General features: G+C 42.5%; 4 protein-coding genes across 4 annotated transcripts; all 4 read left to right on the forward strand.

Moving 5' to 3' along the window:
* Positions 1-288: 288 nt before the first annotated feature.
* On the forward strand, positions 289-2,371 carry LOC117271644 (tripartite motif-containing protein 16-like). Its single transcript, XM_033649960.2, has one exon. The coding sequence runs from the start codon at positions 329-331 to the stop codon at positions 2,009-2,011; it is 1,683 nt and encodes a 560-aa protein (XP_033505851.2). The 5' UTR covers positions 289-328; the 3' UTR covers positions 2,012-2,371.
* Positions 2,372-7,179: 4,808 nt separating this feature from the next.
* On the forward strand, positions 7,180-9,578 carry LOC117271641 (tripartite motif-containing protein 16-like). Its single transcript, XM_033649954.2, has one exon. It carries the CDS (start codon positions 7,236-7,238, stop codon positions 8,910-8,912), a length of 1,677 nt encoding a protein of 558 aa, XP_033505845.2. The 5' UTR covers positions 7,180-7,235; the 3' UTR covers positions 8,913-9,578.
* A 1,715-nt stretch (positions 9,579-11,293) lies between these two features.
* Positions 11,294-13,722, forward strand: LOC144465075 (tripartite motif-containing protein 16-like). The gene has a single exon (XM_078172990.1). The coding sequence runs from the start codon at positions 11,388-11,390 to the stop codon at positions 13,062-13,064; it is 1,677 nt and encodes a 558-aa protein (XP_078029116.1). The 5' UTR covers positions 11,294-11,387; the 3' UTR covers positions 13,065-13,722.
* A 1,674-nt stretch (positions 13,723-15,396) lies between these two features.
* Positions 15,397-17,602, forward strand: LOC144465076 (tripartite motif-containing protein 16-like). The gene has a single exon (XM_078172991.1). The coding sequence runs from the start codon at positions 15,439-15,441 to the stop codon at positions 17,116-17,118; it is 1,680 nt and encodes a 559-aa protein (XP_078029117.1). The 5' UTR covers positions 15,397-15,438; the 3' UTR covers positions 17,119-17,602.
* Positions 17,603-23,777: the final 6,175 nt, after the last annotated feature.

A 23,777-nucleotide genomic window follows, 5' to 3' on the forward strand; every position in this document is an offset into this window, starting at 1 on the left:
AATGTTTTCAAATGTAGAGCAGGTTCCAACCAAGACTTCATTGTAAATGAGGAAACAAAGTTAAAATTGACTGTGCTGCTCCTCCTCCTGGAATGAAGAAAAGCCTGATAACACTGCACATGTCTCCCTATGTCAGACTTAGCCAGCTCCACTCTGTATATTTCCTTGTTCCCTCCCCCTCAGATCTACAGTGTGAACCAACATGGTGGTGAAGTGAGAGAGCTGACAGGCCCCATTCACTGCACAAACACATGTTGTTTAGATCAGAGCTCAAACTACTTTCACTTCTGAGAAAGTGAAACTCAGACAGTCGTCACTGAGAGGTGAAATGGCGCAGAAAGGAGTTCAGCTGGACAGAGAAACCTTCTCTTGTTCCATCTGTCTGGATCTACTGAAGGATCCGGTGACTACTCCCTGTGGACACAGCTACTGCATGAACTGTATTAAAACTCACTGGGATGGAGAGGACAAGAAGAAAGTCCACAGCTGCCCTCAGTGCAGGCAGACCTTCACACCGAGGCCTGTCCTGCTGAAAAACACCATGTTAGCAGTTTTAGTGGAGGAACTGAAGAAGACTGGACTCCAAGCTGCTCCTGCTGATCACTGCTATGCTGGACCTGAAGATGTGGCCTGTGATGTCTGCACTGGGAGAAAACTGAAAGCTCTCAAGTCCTGTCTCATCTGTTTGGCTTCTTACTGTGAGCAACACCTTCAGCCTCATTATGAATCTCCTGCCTTTGAAAAACACAAGCTGGTGGACCCCTCCAACAAGCTCCAGGAGAACATCTGCTGTCTTCATGATAAGGTGATGAAGATGTTCTGCCGTACTGATCAGCAGTGTATCTGTTATCTCTGCTCTGTGGATGAACATAAAGGCCACAACACAGTCTCAGCTGCAGCAGAGAGGACTGAGAGGCAGAGAGAGCTGGAGGTGAGTCGACAAAACATCCAGCAGAGAATCCAGGACAGAGAGAAAGATGTGAAGCTGCTTCAACAGGAGGTGGAGGCTATCAATCGCTCTGCTGATAAAGCAGTGGAGGACAGTGAGAAGATCTTCACTGAGCTGATCCGTCTGATGGAGAAAAGACGCTCTGATGTGAAGCAGCAGGTCAGATCCCAGCAGGAAACTGAAGTGAGTGGAGTCAAAGAGCTTGAGGAGAAGCTGCAGCAGGAGATCACTGAGCTGAAGAGGAAAGACGCTGAGCTGATGAAGCTCTCACACACAGAGGATCACACCCAGTTTCTACACAACTACTCCTCACTGTCACCACTCAGTGAATCTACAGACTCATCCAGCATCAATATCCGTCCTCTGAGGTACTTTGAGGATGTGACAGCGGCTGTGTCAGAGCTCAGAGATAAACTACAGGACGTTCTGAGAGAGAAATGGACAAACATCTCACAGACAGTGACTGATGTGGATGTTTTACTGTCAAATTCACAACCAGAGCCCAAGACCAGAGCTGGATTCTTAAAATATTCACGTGAAATCACACTGGATCCAAACACAGCAAACAAAGAACTGTTATTATCTGAGGGGAACAGAAAAGCAACAGCAATGGGAAAACAACAATCTTATTCAAGTCACCCAGACAGATTCACTGAATGGTGGCAAGTCCTGAGTAGAGAGAGTCTGACTGGACGTTGTTACTGGGAGGTGGAGTGGAGAGGGGAGGCAATTTATGTAGCAGTCACATACAAGAATATCAGCAGAGCAGGACACTGTAATAAATGTGCACTTGGACACAATGACAAATCTTGGGCTTTATATCCTGACAACAATAGCTATATGTTTTGGCACGACAACATCCGCACTCCTGTCTCAGGTCCTCAGTCCTCCAGAGTAGGAGTGTACCTGGATCACAGTGCAGGTATTCTGTCCTTCTACAGCGTCTCTGAAACCATGACTCTCCTCCACAGAGTCCAGACCACATTCACTCAGCCTCTCTATGCTGGACTTTGGCTTTTCCTCCCTGTTGGAAGCACTGCTGAGTTCTGTAAATTCAAATAAACAGAAGTCATTTAAGTGACAGTGGGTTAATTAGGAACCTGTAAATGTCCGTTTTTGCTATACCTGCTTATGATCACCTTTTAAGGCACTTCATATAACCTGATACCCCATGTGTGCATATCAAAATGTGCAGAATAATCACAGCTATTAGATAAATGAAAAATCATTTGTACTGGACTTTGCTACAAGAAAATATTTGGCCCTGAAGCTGAAAATTTAGAATTTCGGTTTTGAAAAAAAGGTAAAAGCAACAACTTTACTATGTGTGAATGGTTTATTAATTTGTTTTGTTCCCAAAGTCAGTGTAAAATATCAAGAATAGCCAAATAAATGCATAATCAAAGTCTAAAATAAAATTTTGTAAAAGATGATTTTTTTGAGTAAATCGTTGTTTTTCACTTTACTTTCACCAAATGTAAGACTGAGATGAAATGACACTGAATAATTAAAACACACCACATATAAACCTTCATGGAATGTCTGCAAATAAAAAGAGCATGGAAACAGGTTTTTTTTCCAAACTTATCATTTGCCTGTAATTTTGCACTGGAATCAACAAACAAATGAACAAACAAATAATGAACTGTGGTACATCAGAATAATTTGTCAGGATCAGAATCAATTGTTTGATCAATCAATCAATCAGTCAGGGTCAATTGTTCATCTTGGCACTTGGTGACACTCATGGAAGCAGTTATGCTCTACCTGTAGGCAGAAGGGGACATCACAAGCCTCGCACTTCCATGGTGTGTCCTTTGGCCTTTGTTTTTTCTCTCCCTCGTTTCTCTGCTCCTTTTCCGTCTGGGCACACAGCACAAAGAACTTGCATCCCTGGGTGACAGGGCTGCCTGAGGGTTATAGCCAGGGTCAAGGCAAGGGACAGGGAAATGTCTGTCAGAGGCCTTGGGAGGGGGAATATGGAGAGGCACCTCCCACAGCTCAGCAACCAGGGTCTCCATGAACTCCTTGTGAGTGAGTTCTGGCATTGTTGGCTTCTCTTTTCAAAGCTCCTTGTTGAGGATGTAGGAGTTGGTGGTGGCGATATCAAGGAAGTGGTAGAGAAGGTGCCAGCACCAGCGATAGGTTTTGTGCTGGACGGAGTAGTACTGAATCAGCGGGACAGTCGAACTGTTGTCTCTGAAAGCCGGCATCTGTCTTCACAAGCTTGTTCACCTTGCCTGTCTTGTCATTGTACACTCTGTGGATTGTGGAGCAGACAGCCACCTGTCTCGTATCCATCCACTTTGTGTACACCACAGGGCCATCCCGGATCCATCTGATGGAACCTCTCTCAGATCGATTGGTGAGAGCATTGATGGTAGGCCTCAGGCAGACCTGCCGGGTTTCCCTGTAGGTCCCACATGCACCGCTCTTATGGGCATCGAGGGCTTTGAAAAGCTTGGGGCTGAGGTAAAAGTTGTCAACATAGACATGGTATCCAGTGCCAAGGTAGGACGGTTTGACAAGATTCAAGACAGGGTCATGTTGCAACTTCACTTTTGCCAGTGTACACGTTGAAGTCCACGATGTAGCCATTGGATGAATCTGCCAAAACAAACAGCTTGAATTCCCAAATGATGGGTTTAGCTTTCATATATCGCGTCATGCCTGTCTTAGCCTTGGTGGTGACCATGCGTTCGTCGACAGCCAACTCCTGGCAGGAATGGTAGCATGCTTTACAAGCCATTTTGACTGTGTCCATCAGTGGCTTTACACCACAGTTTATCAAAGCCCACTGTGCCCCTCTTCTGTTCATTTGCTGCATCATCTGCTGGATTGCTGAGATGGATGCACCACGAAATAGTCCTGAAGGTGTCCCGTGACATGATCTTTCCTGGTGATAATACAGAAAGAGGGTGGTCTTTCTTCCAATAATCAGCAATTTGCTGGAGCCTAATCAATGCCATGAAGACCAGATCATGAATTTATATAAAAGGGGCACATCCACATCCTTCCACGCACTGTCGAGGAGTGCGGCCATCATCCAGGAAAGACTGGAGAAACTCCAGAATGGTGGCCACTGAACAAGAAGTAGGATCCTCCCCCCTGCCTGCACACCAGGCAGAAAACCTCCTCCACTTGCTCTCATACTGGAGGCGGATGGACGGCGCACAAGCATGCGAAATGGTATTCCTGACAGACTGTGACGCGTCACAGATGTCGCAGACAGAATCGTCCACCTGCGCATCCTGCAGGGAGGTCAAGTGGGCAAGGATGAAATGGGAAAGAGTGTTCCCAAGGCGGCCGACCCGAGCTGCCATGTTATAGGCCTTGCAGATGTCGTCATCCATGACCTTACACTGACCAGAAGGACACTTAGGATCTGCTTTCATTGCTTCATCCAGAGCTACAATCATGGCCGCGATTGCAGGTTCCATCGCCAGCATGTGGAGAAGGCCAACCGACTTGGCATTTTCTATGGAAGCCAAAGCTCGCTCATTCGACCCCAGCCTGGTGAGGGCTGAAGTGTCCCTCCAACAGGGATACAGCTCCTTTTAAAAAATCTGGAGAATGTGCTACCGTAACCTTCACTGAGGGAGGGTTGCACCTATGGAAAGCGCTTGGAGCCTGCACTTGACTTGGGTCGTCAAGCTGCAGACGTGCTAGGGTTCCCCGGATGATCGCTCCAATGGGGGAGTCATCAGATCCCCGCTAAGAGCTGTGTGCTGAAGAATGAGAGGAGCCCATCGCCGTAAGAGGGGCTGGACTACCCTGTAAGTCAAGAAACTGGCTCGACGAAGCTGTGATGGAGAGAGCATCGTCCAATGGCAGCGGTGATTCCTAAAACAAAGAACATAGAGCACTTTGGAGAAGCACAATGCCGTAGTGCGAAAACTACACACCCTCTTTACGCACAAAAACAACGAGTGGATATTTATTGTTAAGTTCATGAGGTATAGTACGATTGATAATTTTGTGAGTATAAACAGTGGCTAGCATAAACAGAGCTAACATAAACAGTGCTAACATAAACAAACGCTGACATAAAGAGTTCCTAACATTATTTCCAGTAACATTACCAGCAAGTCGCAAGACAAAGAGCCACTTTCCCTCAAGAGTTTTTTTCAAGACAGACCCAGAGCCCTTGAATAGAGACTCGTGTCATCTCCGTTCACTCCAATGGACCATTTTTTTTTTCACAGCGATGGCGGATCGTGGAGCCTCTCAAGAGTTCCTGGAAGTAAGCGGCACATGCTAGCAGTGCAGAAAAGACCGGTTGTCATGCACTTTTAACGGGTAAGACGTCTAAAGACTCAAATTTTACATTATCATCACAACTTAACTAAATGTCAAAAGATAAAATAACAGATTAGGCTAAGACACTGTAAATACTGTACATACACATAATGCTAACCATGAACAGCCTGTTAGTTTTAAATTGTCTTGTCTCCTAAACCATTTTATCTAACACTGGGAAGTTAGGGGGAAAAGTGCTTCCAGTCCTGATTTTTTGCAAGCCAGTAGGCTATGAGTTAGATATCAGCTCAGTTAAATTTAACATTGCTGCCTGATTGAGTAGAGGTGAAATGAAACAAAAACATAATTTATGGTGTATGTTTTTTTTAGGCTTTGTGATTCTGTCTATAATACCTGTCTATAATATGTCACAGCTCAGCCGACATTACATTGATAGCAAAGGGAGGGGGAAGTTTGAGGACCTGAATGAGATTTAAAACACAAGATAAGTAATTTTGACAAGTGAAACATACCAGGCTAAATGGGGAATTATTCTAAATACCAAATGTATGTATGTATGTATTACTGTATTACTGTATTATACAAATGATCATGGTAAACATATATTCTATAACAGTATTAGATATGTAATCATGTATATTTGTAACCTACTGTAGGAGCACTGGGTGGTGGCGGAGCAGTGATGCTGCAGGACCACTGTGTGAGAGAGGACGCTGCAGATAAGCGCTGAGTCGACCTTGGTGAGACTTAAAACTTTACAAGGTATGTTTCAAATAGTTCCAGAGATAAGGAATCATAATTAATATGTATTATACTGCATTTTATATCAATTATATAAGCAATTATATAAAATATGTAAAATATAATATACAGTGTTGGGTAAGTTACTTTCAAAATATAATACATTGTATATTACTTGTTACCATCATTATAATATTACAATATTAATAGGCATTATAGAATAGAAGAGGTTCATGTTGTTTCATAGCAGCTAATCAAAGCTTTAATTACAGTTCATTAACTTACAAATCCAGTAGTGGGTGATATTGCATAGTCTGATGAAGGTTCTCCTTTGGAGTGCAGATCTGTTACAACTTCGCATTAACATCCTCTGCTTATATTAATAATAGTGTGATGATATAAAACAATTAAACAGCCCAAGCCCTTTCAAATAAACAGATAACTGTGGACACAGGGACGAGAAGACACAGGATCAAAGTATGATAAATTATGTTCTATTCACTGGACAGACCCATCATTGGATCATTGGTTTATGTCAAGAGACTGACATAAACCAGTGCGATATGACATGATTTCTGTGCGTGTTTCTATGGCTAAAACAAAAATAAAAACATGCGACGCCTGCACCGGCACGAGCACAGACTCTAGGGGGTTAACTTATGTGTTTTAATTCTTTAACCTATTTTGTATCTATCATTGTTGATGAGAGCTGATTTTCCTTTTCATTTTGTCACTGTCAGTCAAACACTATGGCTGGTACTTTGACATCTTCTCATTACTTGTGCTGTAAATGTTTGAGTTTCTTTAAGTGGCGCTCCTTCCTGTGTCTGTTTAACCACGGAGGCTGTCACTGCTCATGATGATGTTTGTTCACCTCAACTGATATTTCTCTACACTGTGGTGGAAATTTTGTCTTCTTCATGCATATGATTATATTGTTTCATTCTTCCTATGTGTTTGTAAATGTGTGACCTTTGCATTCCCCTTGTGTAAACATCTGTCATAAACACACAGTATCTCTCTCAAACTGCTCCTCCTCTCGGAATGAAGCAAAGCTTGATAACCCCTCCCTCCTCTTCCCGCTCTCAAACTCAGCCAGCTCCACTCTGTCTGTGTATTTCCTTGTTCCCTCCCCTTCAGATCTATAGTTTGAACCAACATGGTGTTGAAGTGAGAGAGCTGACAGGCCCCATTCACTGCACAAACACATGCTGTTTAGATCAGAGCTCAAACTACTTTCAGTTCTGAGAAAGTGAAACTCAGACAGTTGTCACTGAGAGGTGAAATGGCGCAGAAAGGAGTTCAGCTGGACAGAGAAACCTTCTCTTGTCCCATCTGTCTGGATCTACTGAAGGATCCGGTGGCTACTCCCTGTGGACACAGCTACTGCATGAACTGTATTAAAAGCTTCTGGGATGAAGAGGACGAGAAGAAAGTCCACAGCTGCCCTCAGTGCAGGCAGACCTTCACACCGAGGCCTGTCCTGCTGAAAAACACCATGTTAGCAGTTTTAGTGGAGGAACTGAAGAAGACTGGACTCCAAGCTGCTCCTGCTGATCACTGCTATGCTGGACCTGAAGATGTGGCCTGTGATGTCTGCACTGGGAGAAAACTGAAAGCTCTCAAGTCCTGTCTGGTGTGTGTCGTCTCTTACTGTGAGCAGCACCTTCAGCCTCATTATGATGTAGCTCAGTTAAAGAAGCACAAGCTGGTGGACCCCTCCAACAAGCTCCAGGAGAAGATCTGCTCTCGTCATGATGAGGTGATGAAGATGTTCTGCCGTACTGATCAGCAGTGTATCTGTTATCTCTGCTCTGTGGATGAACATAAAGGCCACGACACAGTCTCAGCTGCAGCAGAGAGGACTGAGAGGCAGAGAGAGCTGGAGGTGAGTCGACAAAACATCCAGCAGAGAATCCAGGACAGAGAGAAAGATGTGAAGCTGCTTCAACAGGAGGTGGAGGCTATCAATCGCTCTGCTGATAAAGCAGTGGAGGACAGTGAGAAGATCTTCACTGAGCTGATCCGTCTGATGGAGAAAAGACGCTCTGATGTGAAGCAGCAGGTCAGATCCCAGCAGGAAACTGAAGTGAGTGGAGTCAAAGAGCTTGAGGAGAAGCTGCAGCAGGAGATCACTGAGCTGAAGAGGAAAGACGCTGAGCTGATGAAGCTCTCACACACAGAGGATCACACCCAGTTTCTACACAACTACTCCTCACTGTCACCACTCAGTGAATCTACAGACTCATCCAGCATCAATATCCGTCCTCTGAGGTACTTTGAGGATGTGACAGCGGCTGTGTCAGAGCTCAGAGATAAACTACAGGACGTTCTGAGAGAGAAATGGACAAACATCTCACAGACAGTGACTGATGTGGATGTTTTATCGTCACAATTAGAGCCCAAGACCAGAGCTGGACTCTTAAGGTATTCAAGTGAAATCACACTGGATCGAAACACAGCAAACACACAGATGTTATTATCTCAGGGGAACAGAAGAGTAAGGCTCACGAGACAACAACAATCTTATTCAAGTCACCCAGACAGATTCTCTTTCTTATGCCAGGTCCTGAGTAGAGAGAGTCTGGCTGGACGTTGTTACTGGGAGGTGGAGTGGAGAGGGGAGGCAGTTGCTGTAGCAGTCGCATACAAGAATATCAGCAGATCAGGAATCTGCAATGAAAATGAATTTGGTCACAATGACAAATCTTGGGCTTTATATCGTTTCAACAAGGAGTATATGTTCTGGCACAACAACATCAGCACTCCTGTCTCAGGTCCTCAGTCCTCCAGAGTAGGAGTGTACCTGGATCACAGTGCAGGTATTCTGTCCTTCTACAGCGTCTCTGAAACCATGACTCTCCTCCACAGAGTCCAGACCACATTCACTCAGCCTCTCTATGCTGGACTTGGGCTTTACTTCCCTGTTGGAAGCACTGCTGAGTTCTGTAAACTTAAATAAACAGAAGTCATTTTAGAAACAGTGGATTAAATTCTGTGTTTTTGATCTGAAATGTATTTTTTTCTCCATCATTGTTGCTGAGAGCTGATTTTTCTTTTCATGTCTTCACTGCACAGAGATCAGCTGTCAGTCAAACACTATGGCTGGTACTTTGACATCTTCTCATTAGTTGTGCTGTAAATGTTTGAGTTTCTTTAGGTGGCGCTCCTTCCTGTGTCTGTTTAACCATGGAGGCTGTCACTGCTCATGATGATGTTTCTTTACCTCAACTGATATTTCTCTGTGTGAAAATGTAAACGTCTCTTTGCTCCAAAATGTTTCCTGATTAATGGTATTAATGTATTTGTCTGTTATTGTTTCTCTTCCACTGCATGAGTCTGAGGAGAGAAATCACCAAAGCCAAACAATGTTGTTGTTGTCCAAATTGACGCAGAAATGAGGATCTATGATGTATTACAAAAACAATATTATGATCATAATCAATAAGGAAATCATTCATTACTTTCTTTTATAAAGCTCAGATTCTGGTCAAACAAACTGATTGTGTGGATGAAGTGAATCTGTGTATGAAATCATTAAACAAAGCTCATTCACAGAATTTACAATATGGGATGTGTCAACAAAACAAACGTCTCAATAAAAAAATGTTCTATACAAATGAACAAAGTATTTTCTTCTTGTCTTCATTTGTATCAAACTCAGGTGATGGAGGAAATGTGAAACTGATATGAGAGTATAACTGAGACAGTTTTCCTCCTGAAACAGCACAAAGTACAGAGTTCATGTTCAGAGCAGAAGAACATTTGTCAGTCAGTCTCTGTCCTTTCAGCTTTCCTCACTAAAACAGCTTTGTCACACAGAAAAGAGCAGAGATTTGAAAGAACTTGTTGCTTTTTACAGACAAGATTTTGGCTGTAAACTTTGTCATTAACAATGATTTTTTTATACAGACATAAAAAACTTCATAAATGGAACAATTTGGATGAGTTGTTGAAGTTTCATTGAGTCCTGGCACGCATGAGACAGCAGATATTGTGAACTTGAGGTCATTTCATTTATTATGTTGATTTTCATGCAGATGAAACTTGTCATGTTGTTCCAGTGTTTAGCTCTGTCACCTCACAGCCAGACGATCCTGGGTTGGAAAGATTGAATCCAGACTTGATTCAAACTTCTTGTGACTCGCTGTGTCCAGGGTGTAATCTGTCAATCTACAAAACAGCCTGCTGCGTTCTACACTTTCTCTAATTTATCGTCAACTGGCAACAAATGAATCTAAAACAGCAACCATTAGTGTTCCTGACAACTGAGACTAATTTATTGCACCATCACAGCTAAAGTTCCTCCACCTTTTTCAGTACAGACGTACTTTAGGAATCACTTCATAATCATGATAGTATCCATATGAAATGCGGCATTCAGGTCAATCAGAATCAACATCAGAAGGACTCGACGTCTGAAAGCAACAACATGTTCAGTCTCATTTGAAGTCATCAAGAAACAATATGTTATAGTTGGTGGAGACTTATGTTTCTCCTGAGAAGTTTTCTCACTTTTCACTCAACCTGTGAGAGACTCAGCTTTTACAACAAGTGAAATATTTTAACGTCAACAAATGGAAAATGTGCAGCTGATATCATGTCCAGTTATAAAATCATGAACTTGGGATTCATTCTTTACATTTGGTTACAAGTATTTCCATATTGTTTCATCAGAATTCAAGACACCAGAGAAATTGTAACCCACAGTCTCAAATCTCACATTTCTAAATACTATTTACAAATATGAGTCACTTCAGCTCTTAGGTTGTAAAGTGGAAACTCTTCTCTACCATCCTTCCCGTGTGCCCTGAATGCAGCATCAGTGTTACAGACTCCTGTGAACAAACTGACACAGTGTGATATTACAGATATTTAAACGTATCTTTGCTGATGTTGTTTGAAGCTGCCAAAGTCTCAGTGAAGTTTTTTCATGTCGTCCTGCAGTGAACATCACAGCAGGTTAACAACTGAAATGTCGATACTGATTCAAAACACAAGAGGGCGCCTTCATCCTGTTGGCCAGGGTGGAGATTAAAAACATGTTTTTAGATCGATAGGATTAGATTTATAATAAAAACACAAGGTGTCACAGATCATGGGTAGTGATGTGAAACTGCTGCAAGTTATCAGCTGATCAGTGTTTTCAAAGGAGAAATTAGGTCAAACTAGTGTTAAACACACAGTATAAACTGTTCCTCCTCCTGGAATAAAGCAAAGCTTGATAACCCCTCCCTCCTCTTCCTGCTCTCAAACTCAGCCAGCTCCACTCTGTCTGCGTATTTCCTTGTTCCCTCCCCTTCAGATCTACAGTTTGAACCAACATGGTGGTGAAGTGAGAGAGCTGACAGGCCCCATTCACTGCACAAACACATGCTGTTTAGATCAGAGCTCAAAATACTTTCAGTTCTGAGGGTGAAACTCGGTGAGAGGTGAAATGGCGCAGAAAGGAGTTCAGCTGGACAGAGAAACCTTCTCTTGTTCCATCTGTCTGGATCTACTGAAGGATCCGGTGACTACTCCCTGTGGACACAGCTACTGCATGAACTGTATTAAAATTCACTGGGATGAAGAGGACAAGAAGAAAGTCCACAGCTGCCCTCAGTGCAGGCAGACCTTCACACCGAGGCCTGTCCTGCTGAAAAACACCATGTTAGCAGTTTTAGTGGAGGAACTGAAGAAGACTGGACTCCAAGCTGCTCCTGCTGATCACTGCTATGCTGGACCTGAAGATGTGGCCTGTGATGTCTGCACTGGGAGGAAACTGAAAGCTCTCAAGTCCTGTCTGCAATGTCTGATCTCTTTCTGTGAGCAACACCTTCAGCCTCATTATGAATCTCCTGCCTATGAAAAACACAAGCTGGTGGACCCCTCCAACAAGCTCCAGGAGAAGATCTGCTCTCGTCATGATGAGGTGATGAAGATGTTCTGCCGTACTGATCAGCAGTGTATCTGTTATCTCTGCTCTGTGGATGAACATAAAGGCCACGACACAGTCTCAGCTGCAGCAGAGAGGACTGAGAGGCAGAGAGAGCTGGAGGTGAGTCGACAAAACATCCAGCAGAGAATCCAGGACAGAGAGAAAGATGTGAAGCTGCTTCAACAGGAGGTGGAGGCTATCAATCGCTCTGCTGATAAAGCAGTGGAGGACAGTGAGAAGATCTTCACTGAGCTGATCCGTCTGATGGAGAAAAGACGCTCTGATGTGAAGCAGCAGGTCAGATCCCAGCAGGAAACTGAAGTGAGTGGAGTCAAAGAGCTTGAGGAGAAGCTGCAGCAGGAGATCACTGAGCTGAAGAGGAAAGACGCTGAGCTGATGAAGCTCTCACACACAGAGGATCACACCCAGTTTCTACACAACTACTCCTCACTGTCACCACTCAGTGAATCTACAGACTCATCCAGCATCAATATCCGTCCTCTGAGGTACTTTGAGGATGTGACAGCGGCTGTGTCAGAGCTCAGAGATAAACTACAGGACATTCTGAGAGAGAAATGGACAAACATCTCACAGACAGTGACTGATGTGGATGTTTTACTGTCACAATTAGAGCCCAAGACCAGAGCTGGATTCTTAAAATATTCACGTGAAATCACACTGGATCCAAACACAGCACACACATACCTGTTATTATCTGAGGGGAACAGGAAAGCAACATTCAGGAAAATAGAACGGTCTTATTCTTCTCACCCAGAGAGATTCTTTATCTTTTGTCAGGTCCTGAGTAGAGAGAGTCTGACTGGACGTTGTTACTGGGAGGTGGAGTGGAGAGGGGAGGCAGTTGCTGTAGCAGTCACATACAAGAATATCAGCAGAGCAGAGTTTTCGGATGAATGTGAATTTGGCCACAATGACAAATCTTGGGCTTTATATCGTTACAACAATAAGTATATGTTCTGGTACAACAAAATCAGCACTCCTGTCTCAGGTCCTCAGTCCTCCAGAGTAGGAGTGTACCTGGATCACAGTGCAGGTATTCTGTCCTTCTACAGCGTCTCTGAAACCATGACTCTCCTCCACAGAGTCCAGACCACATTCACTCAGCCTCTCTATGCTGGACTTCGGCTTTACTCCCCTGTTGGAAGCACGGCTGAGTTCTGTAAACTCAAATAAACAGAAGTCATTTAAGAAACAGTGGATTAAATTCTGTGTTTTTGATCTGAAATGTATTTTTTTCTCCATCATTGTTGCTGAGAGCTGATTTTTCTTTTCATGTCTTCACTGCACAGAGATCAGCTGTCAGTCAAACACTATGGCTGGTACTTTGACATCTTCTCATTAGTTGTGCTGTAAATGTTTGAGTTTCTTTAGGTGGCGCTCCTTCCTGTGTCTGTTTAACCATGGAGGCTGTCACTGCTCATGATGATGTTTGTTTACATCAACTGATATTTCTCTGTGTGAAAATGTAAACGTCTCTTTGCTCCAAAATGTTTCCTGATTAATGGTATTAATGTATTTGTCTGTTGTTGTTTCTCTTCCACTGCATGAGTCTGAGGAGAGAAATCACCAAAGCCAAACAATGTTGTTGTTGTCCAAATTGACGCAGAAATGAGGATCTATGATGTATTACAAAAACAATATTATGATCATAATCAATAAGGAAATCATTCATTACTTTCTTTTATAAAGCTCAGATTCTGGTCAAACAAACTGATTGTGTGGATGAAGTGAATCTGTGTATGAAATCATTAAACAAAGCTCATTCACAGAATTTACAATATGGGATGTGTCAACAAAACAAACGTCTCAATAAAAAAATGTTCTATACAAATGAACAAAGTATTTTCTTCTTGTCTTCATTTGTATCAAACTCAGGTGATGGAGGAAATGTGAAACTGATATGAGAGTATAACTGAGACAGTTTTCCTCCTGAAACAGCACAAAGTACAGAGTTCATGTTCAGAGCAGAAGAACATTTGTCAGTCAGTCTCTGTCCTTTCAGCTTTCCTCACTAAAACAGCTTTGTCACACAGAAAAGAGCAGAGATTTGAAAGAACTTGTTGCTTTTTACAGACAAGATTTTGGCTGTAAACTTTGTCATTAACGATGATTTTTTTATACAGACATAAAAACTTCATAAATGGAACAATTTGGATGAGTTGTTGAAGTTTCATTGAGTCCTGGCACGCATGAGACAGCAGATATTGTGAACTTGAGGTCATTTCATTTATTATGTTGATTTTCATGTAGATGAAACTTGTCATGTTGTTCCAGTGTTTAGCTCTGTCACCTCACAGCCAGACGATCCTGGGTTGGAAAGACTGAATCCAGACTTGATTCAAACTTCTTGTGACTCGCTGTGTCCAGGGTGTAATCTGTCAATCTACAAAACAGCCTGCTGCGCTCTACACTTTCTCTAATTTATCGTCAACTGGCAACAAATGAATCTAAAACAGCAACCATTAGTGTTCCTGACAACTGAGACTGATTTATTGCACCATCACAGCTAAAGTTCCTCCACCTTTTTCAGTACAGACGTACTTTAGGAATCACTTCATAATCATGATAGTATCCATATGAAATGCGGCATTCAGGTCAATCAGAATCAACATCAGAAGGACTCGACGTCTGAAAGCAACAACATGTTCAGTCTCATTTGAAGTCATCAAGAAACAATATGTTATAGTTGGTGGAGACTTATGTTTCTCCTGAGAAGTTTTCTCACTTTTCACGCAACCTGTGAGAGACTCAGCTTTTACAACAAGTGAAATATTTTAACATCAACAAATGGAAAATGTGCAGCTGATATCATGTCCAGTTATAAAATCATGAACTTGGAATTCATTCTTTACATTTGGTTACAAGTATTTCCATATTGTTTCATCAGAATTCAAGACACCAAAGAAATTTTAACCCACAGCCTCAAATCTCACATTCCTAAATACTATTTACAACCTGGGAGCTGAAGTGACTCATATTTGTAAAGTGGAAACTCTTCTCTACCATCCTTCCCGTGTGCCCTGAATGCAGCATCAGTGTTACAGACTCCTGTGAACAAACTGACACAGTGTGATATTACAGATATTTAAACGTATCTTTGCTGATGTTGTTTGAAGCTGCCAAAGTCTCAGTGAAGTTTTTTCATGTCGTCCTGCAGTGAACATCACAGCAGGTTAACAACTGAAATGTCGATACTGATTCAAAACACACGAGGGCGCCTTCATCCTGCTGGCCAGGGTGGAGATTAAAAACATGTTTTTAGATCGATAGGATTAGATTTATAATAAAAACACAAGGTGTCAGAGATTAGTGGTGTGAAACTGCTGCAAGTTATCAGCTGATCAGTGTTTTCAAAGGAGAAATTAGGTCAAACTAGTGTTAAACACACAGTATAAACTGTTCCTCGTCCTGGAATGAAGCAAAGCTTGATAACCCCTCCCTCCTCTTCCTGCTCTCAAACTCAGCCAGCTCCACTCTGTCTGTGTATTTCCTTGTTCCCTCCCCTTCAGATCTAGTGAAACTCAGACAGTTGTCACTGAGAGGTGAAATGGCGCAGAAAGGAGTTCAGCTGGACAGAGAAACCTTCTCTTGTTCCATCTGTCTGGATCTACTGAAGGATCCGGTGACTACTCCCTGTGGACACAGCTACTGCATGAACTGTATTAAAAGCTTCTGGGATGAAGAGGACGAGAAGAAAGTCCACAGCTGCCCTCAGTGCAGGCAGACCTTCACACCGAGGCCTGTCCTGCTGAAAAACACCATGTTAGCAGTTTTAGTGGAGGAACTGAAGATGACTGGACTCCAAGCTGCTCCTGCTGATCACTGCTATGCTGGACCTGAAGATGTGGCCTGTGATGTCTGCACTGGGAGAAAACTGAAAGCTCTCAAGTCCTGTCTGGTGTGTTTGGCCTCTTACTGTGAGCAACACCTTCAGCCACATTATGAATCTCCTGCCTTTGAAAAACACAAGCTGGTGGACCCCTCCAACAAGCTCCAGGAGAAGATCTGCTCTCGTCATGAGGTGATGAAGATGTTCTGCCGTACTGATCAGCAGTGTATCTGTTATCTCTGCTCTGTGGATGAACATAAAGGCCACGACACAGTCTCAGCTGCAGCAGAGAGGACTGAGAGGCAGAGAGAGCTGGAGGTGAGTCGACAAAACATTCAGCAGAGAATCCAGGACAGAGAGAAAGATGTGAAGCTGCTTCAACAGGAGGTGGAGGCTATCAATCGCTCTGCTGATAAAGCAGTGGAGGACAGTGAGGAGATCTTCACTGAGCTGATCCGTCTGATGGAGAAAAGACGCTCTGATGTGAAGCAGCAGGTCAGATCCCAGCAGGAAACTGAAGTGAGTGGAGTCAAAGAGCTTGAGGAGAAGCTGCAGCAGGAGATCACTGAGCTGAAGAGGAAAGACGCTGAGCTGATGAAGCTCTCACACACAGAGGATCACACCCAGTTTCTACACAACTACTCCTCACTGTCACCACTCAGTGAATCTACAGAATCATCCAGCATCAATATCCGTCCTCTGAGGTACTTTGAGGATGTGACAGCGGCTGTGTCAGAGGTCAGAGATAAACTACAGGACATTCTGAGAGAGAAATGGACAAACATCTCACAGACAGTGACTGATGTGGATGTTTTACTGTCAAATTCACAACAAGAGCCCAAGACCAGAGCTGGATTCTTAAAATATTCACGTGAAATCACACTGGATCCAAACACAGCAAACACATACCTGTTATTATCTGAGGGGAACAGAAGAGTAACATTAATGGATGAAGAACAATCTTGTTCAAGTCACCCAGACAGATTCACTAAATGGTGGCAGGTCCTGAGTAGAGAGAGTCTGACTGGACGTTGTTACTGGGAGGTGGAGTGGAGAGGAGGAGGAGTTGATGTAGCAGTCACATATAAGAATATCAGCAGAGCAGGAAATTATAATAAATGTGCACTTGGACACAATGACAAATCTTGGGCTTTATATCCTGACAACAATAGGTATCAGTTCTGGCACAACAAAATCAGCACTCCTGTCTCAGGTCCTCAGTCCTCCAGAGTAGGAGTGTACCTGGATCACAGTGCAGGTATTCTGTCCTTCTACAGCGTCTCTGAAACCATGACTCTCCTCCACAGAGTCCAGACCACATTCACTCAGCCTCTCTATGCTGGACTTGGGCTTTACTCCCCTGTTGGAGGCACTGCTGAGTTCTGTAAACTCAAATAAACAGAAGTCATTTAAGAAACAGTGGATTAAATTCTGTGTTTTTGATCTGAAACGTATTTTTTCTCCATCATTGTTGCTGAGAGCTGATTTTTCTTTTCATGTCTTCACTGCACAGAGATCAGCTGTCAGTCAAACACTATGGCTGGTACTTTGACATCTTCTCATTAGTTGTGCTGTAAATGTTTGAGTTTCTTTAGGTGGCGCTCCTTCCTGTGTCTGTTTAACCATGGAGGCTGTCACTGCTCATGATGATGTTTGTTTACCTCAACTGATATTTCTCTGTTTCTCCTTCACTTCATGGGTCTTACAAGAAAAATCATCAGAGCTTCCTTTATTGTAGATGTACAAATGAGGCTCTGTTTCTGTTTATGTTATAAAACTAGATATCATGATCATAATCAATCAGGAAATCATTGATTATTCTCTTTTATATCACTGAGATTCTGGTCAAACAAATTTATTTACATAATAAAGGATTTTTTTTAAAGAATGAACAACGTATTTTCTTCTTGTCTTCATTTTAGGGTACCAAACAAATCTGATGGAGAAAATGTGAAACTGATACAAGAGTGTTAAAGAGGCAGTTTTCCCTCCTTTGAATGAGTCGAGTCTTGTTTCCTGTCCGTTACCCACAACTCATTTCGGCCATGCAGCCTTCATCAGTTCATCAGAAGTTTCAGCTGGTTGCAATCTGTAATCCTCACTGCTATTTGCCACTAAATCCCCTTAAATCTCACACACTGAACCTTTAAAGGCATAAATTTAATGTGTAGTCTGCATTTCAAAATATAACTCACCATGCATTACATATTCTACTGCATATGAACTTTTAATGTATTTCAGAGTGAAGAAACAAGGTGTTTTCAATTTCTCTGGCTGAAAAAAACTCTATTACAGTTAAAGTGAGGTGGAGCTATGCAGTGAGTTACATGTGCCCAAACTATATGAACCAATGAGAATGTGTCATCAAAAAAATCAAACGTGTTAGTGTTTTTGTTCTGAATGAATGAATGAATGAATGAATGAGGAAGGAGTGAACTTTCTTAACAAATAGGAAGAAGTTCAGTAATTATTAGATTTTAAATATTTTTAGCCCTCAGGATTTCATCAGTGGCATTCATATCTTCATCAGGAACAAATTCTTTCAGTCTGACATGAGCTAAAATGTTATGGCTTGACTATTAGCAATTTCATCGGTTTGTCATGTTGTAAACAATAATTTTCTTGATCGTAGTTATTGGACTCAGTCATATATATATAAACCCAGCATATAGCAATTAAAAATGCCTTTCACTCAAGTCAGGTATAGTTTAGGCAGGTTTTTAAAATGTGCCATGTTTGGCGCCCCCTACTGTTAACACTGGGGGACAGTAGACACATCACGGGGGGGCTGGAGCCTATCCCAGCTGACATTGGGCGAGAGGCAGGGTACATCCTGGACAGGTCGCCAGACTATCGCAGGGCTGACACATGGAGAGGGACAACCATTCACACTCACATTCACACCTACAGGCAATTTCAGGATCAGGATAAACTTTATTGTCCCTTGCGGGAAATTTGTTGTAGACAGTCGTGCTACATAAGCTGCAAACAACATAACAATTAAAAAGACTCACAAAAATGTCAGATAATAACAAAAAAGGAAGGTCAGCAGTCGCAATGTCACAGTGTTACACAGTATTGCACATTTCCCAGGGAATTGCACCAAAATGATGCTATTACATCAAGAATTATTAGCACCATAAGTAGTCAATAAGAAAAGTGCTAAAGTGCTATCAAAGATCCCACCAGCAAATAAATAGTCTGATTAAAGGGCCAGTGTGTAATATTTGGCGTGGTTTATTGTCAAATCTGAATCTGAATATTCTACCCATTAATATGTTTATATAAGTGTATAATCGCTATAAAATAAAATTCGTTTGGTTTTCGTAGCCTTATAATTATGCTTTTATATTTATTTTTATATATATATATATATATATATATATATATATATATATATATATATATATATATATATATATATATATATATATATATATAGCAAGGGCCTTGCTTTAGAGAGGTCGCCATCTTGCGCCGCCATGTATGTACGGCAGCCTGAGCAGACAGTCCAGCCAGCCAGAGAACACGTTTCGCGTGTATAAATGAACCAACGAAGACAGCAGGAGGAAGGAAGAAGGAGGAGGAAACAGCAGAGTGTTAGTAGTTCGTCGATAGAGAGTAGTGAAAAGTTTTTTTAGTTATAAAGTTTGCGAATGGACCACACTTACCATGCAACAGGAGAGAATGAACCCGACCGTCATCTGCGTGGAACAGAAGACGCAACTTCACTCCTTGTGATGCACTCTCTGTGGCGCTTTTCCTCCTGATGATATATCTCCCCATCGATGGGAGCACCGAATCCCATTCTGTGCAGCAAAATGGGAGTGGAGGATTCAGCCTCTCTTCTCGCCCGCTCAGCATCCAACACATGGAGTTCCTCATCTGTATGCTCCGGCTCAAACAGGTATGGCTCTGGGTCTGTGTCCGCTACAAGAAACTCTTCAAAATCGCGTTCAAAGTCGTCCATTGCAGCTACTATAGTCCGGAGATATTGCTAGGCTAAATAAACAGCTGAGCTCTGTTTACAGGCTACGTCTGTGCCTGCTCACCGGTGTATCCCTCTGCAGATCACAGCGCAGGACGTACTGAAAATTTTAGTCTCATGTCAATAACAGACAATAGGATAGCAGTAACGTTACTCTATGTACCCTGCTGATTGGATTCAGTACAGCTAAAACCACCGTTTATTACTGAACAGTACAGGTTACTGTTGGCCGTAACCACGCCAAAACAAACAACAAACAAGAATTTAACTGTAACTCCAACTGTGCACTGCTGCTCTCTCCTCCAGCTCGCTCATACACACACCAGCAAGCGCACTCACACAGCCCTCGTCCCCGTCACACTCGCACCCCGCCCCCTACCTATACTCATTCAATCCCAAACATGCCATTAACTCAAAGAACATTGACATTATAACAGAACATTTACTGCAGGGTCGCTAGTGGTGAGTGGAGTGGAGTAAGCTGTCAGTCAGTGTGCGTGCTGGAGATTGGTGGAGCAGAAAGGGGAGGGCTGCCCCGCTGGGTACTGTAAGTGAGTATGTGTGTATGAAGTGTGTGTGTGTTACGCTAGAAGAGTCAGAGTTTGGGACAGAGTCTTTTACGTGCTACCCCCTGGAGTGTTACTGGAGTTTTTGGAGTGCTCAAATAAACGGGCCTTTTTCCCGAGCGCTACTCTGGTCTCCTGCTCGTGAGTGATTCATTACAATATCGTAACATGGTTTAGATTTCTAAATAAATATTTACCTCATCGCTAGGTAGACCTACTCCTGAAAAACTCGTGTCTGCGCAAGGCTTTTGGTCCTACGAGGCCACCGTCATTTACCCGACTCACGTGAGCGAGCCCTGCAATCTAGAATTTGACCACTGATGTCACTGTTTTCAACCCATTTTACACACTGGCCCTTTAAAACAAGTTTATAATATAAAATCAATAAATAAGAAACAGAACAGCAAGATAAAAGAAACTGAATAAAATCAAGATAAAAATTAGATACTAACCAGATAAAACCAAGGCACATATAAGACCAGAATAAAATTTAGGCGACTGTTTTGTTTAGAAGGGTGATGGACGTTGGGAGGAAGGAGAGCTTATAGCGATTAGTTTTATGTTTGCTTGCTCTTTAACGTCTCCCCGAAGGTAACAACTCATATTCAGAGTGAACGATGTGAGAAGAGTCTTTAAGGATTTTTTGAGCCTGATTTACAGTGACTCTCTTGAATACAGTCTGAAGGGAAGAGTAGGTTTTTTGTCCAATCACCTTCATTGCAGATTTGATCAGTTTCTCTATCTTCGATTTGTTCTGAATGGAAAGAGTGCCGAACCAGGCAACAAGACCGTATCTGATGAGACATGTCTCCATGGCTAATTTAGAGTCACCAATTAACCTATCCCCAATCTGCATGTCTGGGAGGAAGCCGGAGTACTCGAAGAAAACCCACGCTGACACGGGGAGAACATGCAAACTCCCCACAGAAGGGCTCTCACACCCAGGATTGAACCATGAACCTGAACTCTCTTGCTGTGAGGCGACAGTGCTAACCACCACACCACCGTGCCGCCCAGTACCACAGTTGACCTATGGCTAAGCCACGCCCCCCTCCAGTCACTCAGACAAACTATCAACATTCAGTGACTGGCGCTATGGCAGGTGTCACAGTACAGGGCATTTCGCAGGAGGGAATTGATGATTTTGGGGACATAACAATAAGACGTCATTGAGAAGTAACCAAAAGCGCCTAAACTATGCATTGGAGGGATGTATTAATCATTTTATTGTTGAGAAGGTCGATGAAAAGCTTAAATTACAAGCCAAAATTTACAGGTCACAGTGTACGCTTGTGAACCGCATCTCGTTGCTGTCGCCATCAAAGACAAGTTAAAGTGCCACTGAAGTTAAGGTTTTTGGCTCAGAATATGAGAAAAGGATAACGGCCTTTTTACCATCTTTACCAAGAGTGTCTCTCCGTTAGTTTGGTGCTGCGGTATGTACATTGAATCATTCAGCATAACGTTTGCCAACCTTTGTTATCTCTGCGATTACAGATAAATTAATGAAGCTAAGCTCCAGAAGTTAACGTTAACTTCACTAGAGCCATTTGGACAACAGCTAACAATGATGTACGATCACCAAAGTACAAAAACTAGAACAAAATAGGCTAATGAACTCCCAGCAAACAAGGTGACATGATGAACAACGCAGCTAGGAGCTAACGTTAGGCTAACTTTAGCTGACGTTAGCTAGAGATGTTAAAGATAACTTTATATTTCTTTCCAGCAAAGTAACAATATGTTGCCTCAAACACGATGTTGACTTACCTTAGAACAGATGTAGACATCGTTGTTAATCTTATTCACGTTGAGTTGATGTTGTGGTCTAACGTTACCACACAACTTTATCCAAAGCAGACACTTTTCTCGGTTGAGATGTGGTTTAAAGTGTAAAAAAGTACACCTCATCGCCCAGCCTCTCAGGATACCTTGTGTGGGAGTTGCATGCACCCCATGCACACCATTTGACCATTTTTAAACTTCAAATCTCAGAAAGAGCTCATAAAACCGAATGAAACTGACTTTCTGTAACACATTTCAATGGTCATCCAGGTAGAGAATGTCTGAGTGTATAATGGGAATAGCTATACGCACTGTGATTGGCTCATCGCGTTTGAGGGCGGGACTTAGCCATAGGTCACTTACTTATCACCAACTTTAAAATACATTTCTCAAGTTCTGCTGCTCAAACACTAACCACTTTAACAAAAGGTCCGTGCATATATAATGTAACATTGAACCACTCTGTGCAAACAAATGAATGTTTTATCTTTGGAGCCTTCAGTATATTTAATTTTAGCACTTTCATACTTTAACTGAAGGACATCAGTCTCTCCTGTAGTGATATTCCATTAGGCTCTAAAATATTTGAGCACTTCCTCTTCTAGACTGTTGTCAGGACAAACTGCCACCTACTGGAACAAGAAGTTAAGTTCATTCACAGTTCTGCATCTTTATTCACACTTTCACCAAACCAACACGCCTAATGTTAAAGGCATCAAACCCTTGGTCCTTACAGTTACAGAAGAGCCTCTGGCAGCACCAGCATGAACAAGCTCCCTCCTTGTAGAAGTAAATTTACATCACCATCATCCACGTACACAAACATGCACGCAAAAAAGACCATATCCTCCCCTAACAAGTAACATGTATCACATCTACAAATGCATCTCTGCACCACATCAGCCTCCCATCTTTTACTGTCCTCTGCAAAGCTGAGTTGACAATATTTTAAACGTCTAATGACATTCGAGCGTCATGTTGGATGTTGTGTTGTTTTGCAGACATTGGGTTTTCCTCTTCATAGCTTACAGCTGAATGTTATTCTACGTCAAGATGACCTTGGCATAAGATGTTGGATTTTGGTTATTTAACAATACAACATAAACTAACTAAATATCAATGTCATCTGTCGTCAGTATTCTATGTCAAATTGAAGTTGGCAAGAGACATGCCCTGGCCAATGACGTCTAAGAGCACTGATGGCCAGCTGGGAGCAACTGCTCGGGGCCCTCTGAGCTAGAAAGGCTTTTTAAAATGAAAAAAAGACAGTAGCAAAATAAATTTTGACCTTCTTAAACAAAAACTGACAACACTTTGTGTCATTTTTGCCATCAAATAGTGACAAAACCAATATAGGCACAGTGACAGGTGAAACTGACATTTTAGGTAGGCTAAGTAAGTAATTTCCTGTCCCCTATAAAACAAGCACTCTGAGGATTCATTTGAACACGTTACAATGAGGGTGGCCCCCCACACAAAATCCTGCTCTGGGCCCCAAAAAGTCTGGGGCCGGCCCTGATCCTCTGCTTAATGTAATGCTTGTCTCATTGCATGACTATTATGTCATGTCTGTTTGTGTTAAATCACCTGTTGTGTTTTCTTTTGCCTCACCAATTTAAAAAAACCTTAACTTCCTCAGCATCTGGCCCACAGCAAGCAAAACACCATCGTCAGGTGCATCATGACTATTTATTTGAACTTTATGAAGTCCATATTCA

The sequence above is a fragment of the Epinephelus lanceolatus genome, chromosome 12 (assembly GCF_041903045.1).
Source record: "Epinephelus lanceolatus isolate andai-2023 chromosome 12, ASM4190304v1, whole genome shotgun sequence".
Classification (NCBI taxonomy): Eukaryota; Metazoa; Chordata; class Actinopteri; order Perciformes; family Serranidae; genus Epinephelus; species Epinephelus lanceolatus.